At 56.0% G+C, this 11,296-nt stretch overlaps 1 protein-coding gene across 1 annotated transcript; it reads left to right on the top strand.

The window, feature by feature from the left end:
* The first annotated feature begins 7,735 nt into the window (after positions 1-7,735).
* On the top strand, positions 7,736-9,179 carry LOC112877641 (histone H1-like). The gene is made up of 2 exons (XM_025941988.1): positions 7,736-7,968; positions 8,094-9,179. The coding sequence occupies exons 1-2, from the start codon at positions 7,804-7,806 to the stop codon at positions 8,814-8,816; spliced, it is 888 nt and encodes a 295-aa protein (XP_025797773.1). The 5' UTR covers positions 7,736-7,803; the 3' UTR covers positions 8,817-9,179.
* The last annotated feature ends 2,117 nt before the right edge of the window (positions 9,180-11,296 follow it).

Genomic DNA, 11,296 nt, shown 5'->3' with positions numbered 1-11,296 from the left:
CGCCCTCCGGGTTGTTGTTTGGGTGGTACGTTTGCTGGGCTGAAAACCTGGGCCTAGATGAGCTGGTCCGCCCCGTGTAGGCATCTCGGGAAGGCCAGGCCTCTTTGTGAGCCGGTTCCGCCATGGGCCGATACGGAGTTGAGTATTTGCGTATGTCTTCATTTTTCACGTACGGTGAACTTTTCTCTTGAAGCCGTACACTATCTACGAAGATAAGAAACCTGTACCTAGTATTTCTTGGACAACAGCATCGAGTTCATCAAGACCGAACGAGGAAGGTTTTCTTTTCTTTCTCTTAATCACCCGCACAAAGTAAAGACATCTGCCGGTGGAAATAGTTAAATAAACCATTGTTCAACTCTACTCGAGGTTTGATGCACGTTTATTTAGAGTGTGTTCGTTTACTGGGTCTAAAGTTTAGAGGGGTCACGTCAAAGAGAATCTTATCATTTAGAAGTATTAAATAAAGTCTAATTACAAAACTAATTGCAGAACCCCAGTGTTAATTCGCGAGACGAATCTAAAATTTAGAGAGTAGGAAACGAACAGTCCTTAGTCCATTGCTCCGGATTATGTGTAGCGTCCTTTTTTGTGTTGCTTCTCTGACCGGGAGCTGGATTGGACAAGTAGAAGCAAGTTGAGAGAATTCGTGGTGCTTCTGTCAGCAAAAGATATATAAAAAGGATCCATGAAACTGTCCAGTTTAAAATCTAGTTAAGAGCGTGTCAATTGACGAAGTGTCAGGTGATGTCAGTGGCACCTGCCGATAGGAGATGTCAAGTACAACTTATAACGATGAGGAGTAGACAATGAATCCCTCGAGCGTGCAATCAACGAACAGTATAAGAAATCAAGCTCCTATATATCAAGAGAAAATTCAAGCTCCCATATATCAAGGGAAAATTCTTTATTTAACAGAAGATGATTCAATTTCCTCCTTGACCTTGAGAAAATTTTGTGTGTGCTTGATCCATTGACGCCGTGAAGTGGACTGTGAAAAGACTAAGTTACCCCTCTAATCAACGTGAACTATTTTTCTTCACATTTTCCTATGTTGGTCGGGAGCATTTGGCCATGGCGCCACTCGGCTCGGGAGCTCCGGCCATGGCGACCGCGGCCTCCGCGTCGCCGGCCTGCGAGCCCCAGCCATGGCGTCCGCAGCCTCTGCGTCGCCGACCTGGGTCCCCACGGCCTACACGCGCCGCCGCCCTGCAGCCTCCGCGTTGCCGACCTGCGAGCCCCCGGCCATGCATGGCGCCCGTGGCATCCGCGCCATCGACCTGGATCCCCGCGGCCTCTGCACCGCCGGGTGGGCGCCCACAGCCTCCGTTGCCAGCTCGAGCGGCCTCCGCTCCGCTGGCCAAGGCACCCGCGGCCTCGCGCCGCCGGCCTGGTTCCCCGCGTCTCCGCGCCGCCGCCGACCCGAGCGCCCTACGCCCGCCGCGACTGCCGCGCCGCGGCCGCCGGCCGGGGCGCTCGCGGCTTCCACGCTGCTGGCCAAGGCGCTCGTGGTCGTGGCCTCCGCATCCCTGGCCTTGGACCCAGGGGAATCTCATAGGCAAGGCCTAGTCGATGATGGGGTTTGAGTGTGCTCAACTGCTCAGGGGCAATTTCGTCCATTTTTTAGATTCTAACATGAGCCTAGTGGAAACTAAGAATATGAGATGCAATGGACGGTAGTGTCATATTTTGAACAAAATTAAAATTTAGGGTTTTTTTTAAGCCAAGAGTCATCTTTTGATGTCAAATAAGGAATTTTCTCAGAAGATCAACAACTAACCTTTTCTCCATTATTGTACCAAGAGTATTTTGCTTGCGAGATGTGGTATCCTTCTAGTCCCATTTTTTCTCTTGATGATGCGCGGTAGATATTGGCGATGATGCAAACCCTAGCGAACCAACGTAGCATGCTGGGAGGAATCGTCGGCGAGCTAGCATACCCAACCCAAGAAAAAGGAGCGCCGCTACTCATCACCCCCACCGATCGTCTGCCAAGCTCTGCTACTCGATGCGGCTAGCTGTGTTTACCATACCGCAAAACTGGCTGCTAAAATTAGCAGCATGCGTAGAGTTGCAGAACAAGCCGTCAAGCTTGCCATTGGGAGTATATAATCTGAACAAGCTCTTGCGTGTTCGCTTGCCCGAATTGCTGGCGTCGATGCGCCGCCGCTTCCTGCCTGCCTTCACTGCCGTAGTCAGTCGTCGCTGGAGGAGCCAAGACTTTGCTGCCGGAACGCGTCTCCACTCCCCACCGCCTCCGCAAATGCACCCGCACGGCACGTTCAGAATGCTGCCAGGCACCGGCCACGTCTGGAGTCTGGACAGGTGGAGAGGGCGTCGACAAGCTAATACTACAGTACTCTGCTTGGTCCGTCGTCGTCGTAGATACGATGATGAACTTTGACCGGGGAGGTGAAGCATCGAGTCAGTTGTGGCCGGTCGATCCATCCATCCATCTCAGCCGGGCGCCTGCGAGTGTTGTGGTGGAGCAGTGGAGCACGCACCGTGTGTCCACTCCACTCCCGGAAACGGGTGAAGAGTGGAGGGTGGTGCATAGTTGTTGTATGATGTGCGTGCAAAATACCCCCAGAAAAAGATTGAGAGCATTAGATGCTGCACTTTCCTTCATCGAGCTGCGAATCTCTATGTATGTATTCTACGCTGCTGTAACCACAGAAGAACAGGCTGCTAAATTTCACGAGATTTCCCCGCTGCTCGCATGTTGTAAACCGCAGGTTACCACCAGCCCAGCTTAACTCAGCATGTACTGACCAGTGACTACCATCAGCGTGCGATGAAGATCCAGTCGCTTGCGTGCTTAGGTGATCCAACAGCCGGCTCCTCAAACCGCCTGGAGAAAGAAGTATGCTAGTACGAAAACCAGATAAAGAGTACTAGTATCCTGTATACAGATATGAACCGGCGAAAGAATCTTTTGCAGGTTTCTTTCCCAAACAAAAGAAGATAGCAACTGTACTGTTGTTTCAGGATTTCAGCCATGTGTAGCAACGAGTGCCATTCGTTTCTCTCTTTTTTCACCCAAAAAAAAAGAACGCCATTGGTTTGAGCTGCCACGGCGAGTCCAGGCCTCGGAGCACGACGGACGGGCTGCTGGTGGTGTCTGTGTGTCTCAACGCCTGCTGTGGATAGAGAACTCCTGGGACAGCAACCCGGCTGGCCTCGCAACACCCCACCCCTCCTGCGAGCGAGGCCGCGGCGTCCTCGTCACCGCGCGCCCAAGGAGCGTGCCAACGCAGGGCGCAAACTTGTGCTCCTCTGATCACAAATCCATCCACCCAGGAGCATTAGTCCGCAGACTCAACCGATGTGCTCATGCGCCGAACGAGCGTGGCAACGCAGCGCGCGGCACCAACACGCCCACATCCAGTAAAGACCTGTGCTCGTCCGATCCCAGACCCATCCAGTGCCCTGCAGAGATGTACATCTTCGGGGACGGGGGATTGCAGTTGCAGGTCATTGGTGCGGTCTCGTGGTTTTCTATATGGCGAGACGCAGCAGGTGATAGGTTCAGCGTTCAGTTACTGCAATGGTGAAATCTCTGGAGCCCGGCAACTCCACGGATGAGCTCAATCCACACATTGCTTGTACTGCCATCGATCATCAGAACGTGCGGCCGCCCGGGGAGTTTCTTCCTCGGTGGGTGTGGTACCTGCTACCTGCTAGGTTAAGGTAACGGTTACAACGACAGCTCACCTCTCGCCCCGTCTCACGCATTCTGCCTCTGCTAGTAGCCCAGGCCTCGGAGCTGCACGGGAACGTTCCGCTGCTGCTGATCGGGGCCTTGCCTGTCACGTCCCCGCGCAGCCATGGCACGAGCGAGAGGTTGCAAGATGACGCGGCCGCCCGCCTACATCTGCATGCCGTGGGCTGTGGATAGACAGCACCTGGAACAGACAGCGCCCCGGCGCGCGCTGGCGTCGCCACACTCCACTACAGTACACCCCCTCCACATCCCACCAGCATGCCCGTCCAACCGGCCGTCCGGTAAAAAGCTTGTGCTCGTCCGATCACAGACCCGTCGGCCGTCTACCTTGCCGCTGTTGTCCTCGGGGATGTGATCGGTTGCAGGTTACCGGCGCGATCTCGTTGTCCGAGCGGAATTTCCTCTGTAACCGGACATGTCTGGGTACGCGCGCGCACGTAGCGGGGGATGACGATGCAGATCGAGCCTAGCTAGAGTTGCAAAACTGGCAAGGAACGGTCAACCAGATTGTAGGCCAAGTGCCGTCAACGCCAGCAGCCACTTCTCCTGTCTGTCTTGTGCCCGGCCAAAAGCTGGTGAATCGAACCCTGATGCCGATCGATCATTTCATCACGGTTGCGGTTAGCGAACAGACCTTTTTCCCCCCAACACGATGCTGTCAGCCATCGTTTCAGCGTACTGAATTCATCCGTGTGACTGGCTCTGCTCGAGTTCGACAAGCAGTAGATCACTACTACAACAAAGGTTACTAGCTACTACTCCAAATCGCGAAAAAGTTTGCTGGTTCCACAAACACTCCATCGAATTCAGGCGAAACACGTTGGAAAAAAACCGGAGCAGGAAGCCACCAGCTGCTTGAGCGGAATTTCTCTCTGTTTCGGTGCGTGCACTGGTACAGGTACTAGGGGAGAACGATGCTCGGGCCGGGGGGGGGGGGGGGGATATGGCATGGAACGGTCAAACCAGGTGTAGCTCAAGTGCTATCAGCGACAGCAGCAAATTCCTATCATGCCTGCCCAAAGCTTCAGTGAACTAATCACCAGGATCTTCAGTCCCTAAACTCCATGAACGCCGGCAAGCAAAGCTTTTTTCTTTCCCATGGCGTGGAGCACGGCGCACGGACGCGCCGGCCGGGGATAGGCGATGATAGACCTGCGCAGCCCTTGCTGCCGAGAGACCACCGGATCCATCCGTGTGCGTCATCTGCCGTGATCATGTGCCGTTCCCCGCTGTAGCCCCCCAGATCTGAAGCTGGCTGCGGTTTGTTGGGATGTGTTTGCGTGATGTTTGAGCTACTATGCAACAAGCGAACAAGCAGCGAGTTCTCGTGTGCCTGCCTGCCCGTCCCGATCCAAGGCTAGGTGTCCAGGTTCATGGTGAACCGAGACCATACACTCCGCCCACCCGGCCGTTTCATTCCTCGTTCGGTAGAGCTGGATTCGCCCCAGCTTATGAAAACTCTTCAACTTTTCTCAGTAGTAGTCCTTGGCTATTTGGAACGTAAGATTGTACGCATGCGAAAGTTCATGGCCAATTCGATCCAGCAAGTTCTCGCGAGTCAATTTGTTGCCTCGTGGATCAGGGACAAAATTCGCCAGGACGCTTTCGTGCCTTCTTGCGCGTGTGCACGTATCACCAGTTCATCGCCGCGTATGGGCTATCTTGGCCTAGCCTGTCACGTATGCACGGCCATAACATGAGAAAAAAAAAGTTCACGATGATGCTTCAGCCAGTGCAAAGTTGTGGCCAGAGAGCACCTGGAATAGTAGCAGCCACCGGCCGTCGGGTCTCGCTAGCAGCATCGTTCGTTTCCTCATCTCCTCCGGCGACGTCGTTGTCACGCCAACACACAGTCGCGGGACTCGCAGATCGGCCCAGTTCCTGCAGTCGTTTACCTCGCCGGCGATCTGCTTCCTCGACGGGCTCGAGATCGGCCGGCGAGTGGGTTTCTAGCTACTTTCCACGGTGAGATGGGGTCAAAATCAAGGGCTGGACCGAAGAGCCCAGGAAAGGCATGTTCCGAAATCGCAGGCCACGGCCAACTACTAGTAGCATTCGCAGCGCCCGTTTCACCTCTCGTCACCGGCACGCGATGGAGACGGAGGTGATGATCGCTCGGCGATCCAAATTCTTGCTAAATGCTAACAACTCCGTCGAATTCTGGGCGAATATGTCGAACCAGAACCGAAAACTAGTTGTGTTCGAGCAGAATTTCGGTCATCTTTAGCAGCAATTCGAGCTAAGATGCTAAGATGAGCAGCAAAAGATAAGATGTAGCGATGCTCCTCTTAGATCGATCGAGCCTAGCCCTAGTGTGGCATGATGGAACCGTCAACCACGTATAGCTCAAGTGCTATGTGCGCCAGCAGCAGCAGCAGCAGCTACCAATTCGATCCCGTACGTCCTGTGCTGATGAACCAGGCGAAGGCCATTAGCATTTCGCCACGGTAATTATTACTGGTCAGTGAAAATTACCACGCGACCTAGAACTCGAGACCCTAAACTCCATGGACGAGGACGTGCAGTTGCCAGAAGCAAAGCTTCCATGGCGTGCCGCGCGGTGCACGGACGAAACCGAGGATGACGATACACCTGTACAGCCCTAGCTACCAATGATCGTTCATCTGCCACGATCATGCGCCGCCCGTCGTTCTGGCTCACGATCCGGCGCCGCTTGCAGTTTGCATCCGGCGTTTGCGTGCTTGAGCTGCGTGTGAGGCGAGTTGTCGCGTGCCCGTCCGTTCCAAGGCTGCCCAGGTTCATGGTGAACCGAGACCACACACTCGCACACCCAGCTCCAAGCTTCCGTTCGGTGAAACAGGATAGCCTCAGGTTTAAACTTGCAAACTTTTCTTTTTCGCAAATCCTTGACCAGTTGGGACGTGAAATTGTACGCATCCAGGAGCACAGAATCAGTATAAAAAGTTTCCGGGCGTGCCAGTATTGGAACGCCGATTTGACCACCAGCCCGTTCCATCAGGCACACGAGTACACGCCCTGCCCTACTTTGACCTCTTCCTGGACGGGTTCTTCCGTCACTGCAGTAACAAGAACTCGCAAAGATCCAACCCAGTTCATCGTCCCATCACGAAATCGATGCGAATCGTGCTGTGCTCTGAGCACAGGACGAACTCGACGAGCAGAATTGGCCTCACGAGTAGACCGAGATGGCTTGTGTCACCCGGTATGCTTTCCCCAACGGCGGCAACCAGCTTTAGTCGCTCTCGAGCAAACTGGCCCGAATCCGGGTGCCGCGAAGCAAATGCAGCTGCCGGGCCGTCTTGCGCACGGACCGGCGCGCCGGAGGGCGGCGGTGCTCCGGCGAGCCGGCCTGCGGCGGCGCCGGTGGACGGCGCAAAAGTGGCCGGAACTCGCACACGGCCCAGCGAGGGTGCTCCGAGGTGTGTCAGTTGCGTCGCGTTCCGGCCGGCCGTAGACCGTCGAAACGACGTCGGTTCGACGGGATCCCGAGCTCGCCGGCTTCCTCTGCTAGCCTGCTACGCGGCCGTGCCGGCAGACCGGATTGTTCGCCGGCGCGCCCCGTGTCGCGGGCCGGAAATCCCGTCCAAACTCACACAAAGGCGCCGCCCGGACCAGTTCGGATTCCCGAGCCAATATCTCCCTGGATACCCAACCAAATCCAGCAAGTTTACACTCGTTTGAAAGATATGCTCTGTGCCTACAAAACTGCAAGATTTCATGTGAACTCGTTCATCAGGCGAGGAGATATCCGGACGCAAATCGGGAGGAGAAGCACACTCTGAGGCCAGTTCGCGAGACCGGCGGCCGGCTGCGGGGCAGCAATCCGCGGCACCGCGGGAGGCGCGTTGGCGACCGTTCGATGTGACAGGATCGGACGGTCCAGGTTCAATGTGGGGCGCTGAGGGGGGCGATCCGAGGCGAGGCCCTCTCGACCAATCAGCGCGCGGCGTTGGGCTCTCCTCGTCTTCTCGTCGTCTCCACTATTTAAGCACCGCTTCCTCCGCCCCGACCTCCTCACCCACCATCACCGAGCTCTCTTCCTCTATCTCTGTCGGCACGCACGCGCGCGAGCTCTCCTTCCTCGTCCAGGTGCATTGATGGCGACCGAAGTGGCTGACGCTCCGGTGCCGCTGGCGGAGGCGGCCCCCGACGCCGCCGCGGAGGCCCCGGCTGCGGCCGCCGGCGACGCGAAGCCGGCCAAGGCCAAGAAGGCCGCCGCGCCGCGGAAGCGCGCGAACCCGACCCACCCGCCGTACGCCGAGGTAATTGCGCACCCCCGATCCCCTGCCCGTGATCCTTCCCCGTCCTTGCTCTGCTGCTTTTCGTGCCGTCGTTGCTTCGCGTCGCCCCTGGATCTGACGGGTTTCGTCCGGTGGTTGGTGCGCAGATGGTCTCGGACGCGATCACGTCGCTCAAGGAGAGGACGGGGTCGAGCCAGTACGCGATCGCCAAGTTCCTGGAGGACAAGCACAAGGACAAGCTGCCACCCAACTTCCGCAAGCTGCTGCTCGTGCAGCTGAAGAAGCTCGTCGCCGCCGGCAAGCTCACCAAGGTCAAGAACTCCTTCAAGCTGCCGTCGGGGCGCGCCCCGGCCGCGGACAAGCCCAAGCCAAAGCCCAAGGCTAAGCCTGCCGCCGCCAAGCCCAAGTCGAAGCCGAAGCCCGCCGCGAAGAAGCCCAAGGCCGCCGCCAAGCCCAAGGCCAAGGCGCCCGCCAAGGCGAAGCCCGCCGCGAAGCCGAAGGCAGCCGCCAAGCCCGCGGCCAAGCCGAAGGCAGTCGCTGCGAAGCCGAAGCCAGCCGCCAAGCCGGCTGCCAAGCCGAGGCCGGCCGCCAAGCCTAAGGCCAAGCCGGCCGCGAAGCCAAAACCAAAGGCGGCTGCTGCCAAGCCCAAGCCCGCGGCGAAGACAAAGGCCCCAGCCACCCCGTCCCGGACGACCCGCCCCGCCAAGGCCGCCAAGACGTCGGCCAAGGACACTCCGGGGAAGAAGGCGGCTCCGGCGGCCAAGAAGCCCGCGGCGGCAGCGAAGAAGTCCCCCGCCAAGAAGCCCGCGCCGGCGAAGAAGGCGGCGGCCCCGGCGAGGAAGGTGCCGGCCCGGAAGGCGAAGAAGTAGAGCGGTCGGCGTCAGAGGAATCTAGGCTTTCATTCTCGTTTGGTTCTTTTTTCTCTCTCTTGTAATCGAGGGGGTGTCAGGGGTACTAGCTTGTAAATTTGATATGGAGGCGGGGGTACAGTGGCCATTCCGTACCCGTGGTGAAAAGACGGAGGCGACGATGACGACGACGAGTTTGTTAGGGGCTGTATTTTTCTGTAGCTGATATGGGTGTTGAGGTCCGCATTGTGTTGTTAAAGTTTATTATGTGGTGATGATAGTATTTTGTCGAGAATTACCTTGCTAATCTGCTATACTGGTGCAGCTGTTTGGCTTCTGCCATGATCTGATCTGAATCCCAGATCTGAAATAGAATGATCTGGTGTGGATTTCGTGACCCAACTTGTACAGCATCCTTTTCCCTCCCGATTTTGCGTGTTGCTTTCGCCCTAAGTCTCGTAGTACCTACGTGGCTCCGCTTGGAGTAAGATTGGTGGTCTCAATGGGCTTTAAGCCTGCCAAGATTAGCGCAAGCTGCTGCTGTACACTCTGCGTTGGGCTGAAACAGTTGAAATCGTCGCGGGCCCTCGTGCTGTTATCGTGAGAGGCCCAACCCACTGCAACGGTCGTCGTGGCCGAGCCGTCCGACACGCACCCGGACTCCGGCTTTTGAATTGGATCAGAAACCCAGTGTCAGTGTGGATGAAGATTCGCCGCGAGTAACCGCCGAGCGCGCCCCGCCCTAGATAAGCTGGCACAGAACTGCAGAAGAAGCAGGTGGGGGTAGGCCGGGCGCCTCTTTTGCTGTGCAACTTTCATCTTTTGACCCCTCCACTGGCACCCAACCTTTTCCCCTTCTTTGTTCCAATCTCTTTCCGTGCAGCTCATTGTTCTCAGCGCTCTCCTGAAACTTTCCGTTTCCGCGCTTGAACGCGGCAGACCAGTGGCAAGTGGTCGAACCAGGCTGAGGGACACAGAGCTGCCGCCGAGCACGTCGAGGTGGATCACTCCCACTGCAGCGTGATACTGGAATGGAACTCGTACAAAACACATCCACGTGCGTGGTAAAGCGAGTCCTCATGGTGGATCCGACCCCATGCAGCTGCACTGCATCCACAGCAGATGACAGTGACGTGTGATCCCGGTTGACGAGCTTAGATGTGCGCCGTTCGGGCGCAGCCGGCATTGGCAGACTCGGAGCTTGACGAGGTGAGGGCGTCCGGGCGCGGGGGCGCGAACCGGTACCACTACCACCTGGCGAGGTGACCACGGCCTGACTACCTGGCGCGGCTGGTGCCGTGCCAGCATGGTAAACGACGCGCCGCGCCGCGCCGGCCAATAGGATGACTGAAACCAAGCTAGGGTTTACTACCGGACGGGCCAGGCCGAAACTTGAGCCCACGACGAGTTGCTCGCTTGTCATCTCGGCCGGCCCAACGTGAGAGCTAGCCCATTCTGGAGAGTTGCAGGCTCAACTAGCGGCTAATTCGGCTGTCCAGACCAGGCGTGACATGCTGAGTTGCTGACTGCCTGTCTGCCCGGCGCGCTTGAGGTTGGCGACCGACAACGACACGCACGAGCCGTTGCTGCTGCAGAGCGAGCCATGCACGTTCCATCCGGGAACCGCAAAGCCCGCCAGCAAGCTAGCGAAAGCTAAGAACAACCTATTACCAGCGAATAGTTTTACCTATATTATTTTTTTGTATTAGTGAAGTCCGAGTCAATTTTTCACTTGACAAAGTGTGCCCTCTCACGCTAGCTGTCCTGCAGCCCTCTCGACTGGCAAGCTCAGCTCCCACATGAATTCCAAGGAAATCCACGGTCCTTATAAAAAAAAAGGGAAATGCCACGCTGAAAGATTTAACTTGTTACGGTATTAGCTCAAGCTTCACCATCAAGCTCCTTTCCGCGATGTTTTTTGCCTGCCACGAACCGTTTGCTTTAAAGAAGCTAAAGTTAGCAATAGATTGTACCATAAGATAGCACCGGTGGAAGCTTAAGCTTTGCTTTTGTGTAAAGAATCGGCTTTTTTTTTTCTGTAATAATCCCAGTAGATAAGCCGTCATTAAAGGTTAATCGCCTGTATTGGTCTGCGATAAAGCGCGACGGGTTCCCTTGTGTCTGACTCGACCCGTAGAGGAAAATAACGCCTGAAAAGGACGCACGAGCAGCGTCTTTACGGTACACTGTCATCTCCACTTCATCACATATAAATATACATTTGCGAGGCTCAAAAATTAAAATCTTAACCACATACTAAATTATCTTGTTTCTGATGAAACCCCTTTAAAACCGGGGATAATCTCATATAAAATCTCTCGGATCCTCTCGGTTCAAGTACTGGAAGTGTTTTCTCGTCGCAAAAACGGAGCTTCCCATCACATGTAGAGAGCGTCTACCAAACACGCCGTGGCCCAAATAAAATAGCATTAGCTAAATAATACTCGGAGCACGTCCGGAACCGATTAATGGGCGGGTGCCGCTGTGCGGTGAGGCTTACG

Source organism: Panicum hallii, chromosome 9 (assembly GCF_002211085.1).
Source record: "Panicum hallii strain FIL2 chromosome 9, PHallii_v3.1, whole genome shotgun sequence".
Lineage (NCBI taxonomy): Eukaryota > Viridiplantae > Streptophyta > Magnoliopsida > Poales > Poaceae > Panicum > Panicum hallii.
Note: the sequence above shows the minus strand (reverse complement) of the source record. Positions and strands in the feature narration are given on the sequence as shown.

What these genes read in the sequence shown, in the direction of transcription:
- LOC112877641 (XM_025941988.1), top strand. Translation starts at nt 7,804, where the DNA reads ATGGCGACCGAAGTGGCTGACGCTCCGGTGCCGCTGGCGGAGGCGGCC. An exon ending in CCCACCCGCCGTACGCCGAG is followed by an intron (nt 7,969 to 8,093) that starts GTAATTGCGCAC and finishes GTTGGTGCGCAG; the next exon opens with ATGGTCTCGGACGCGATCAC.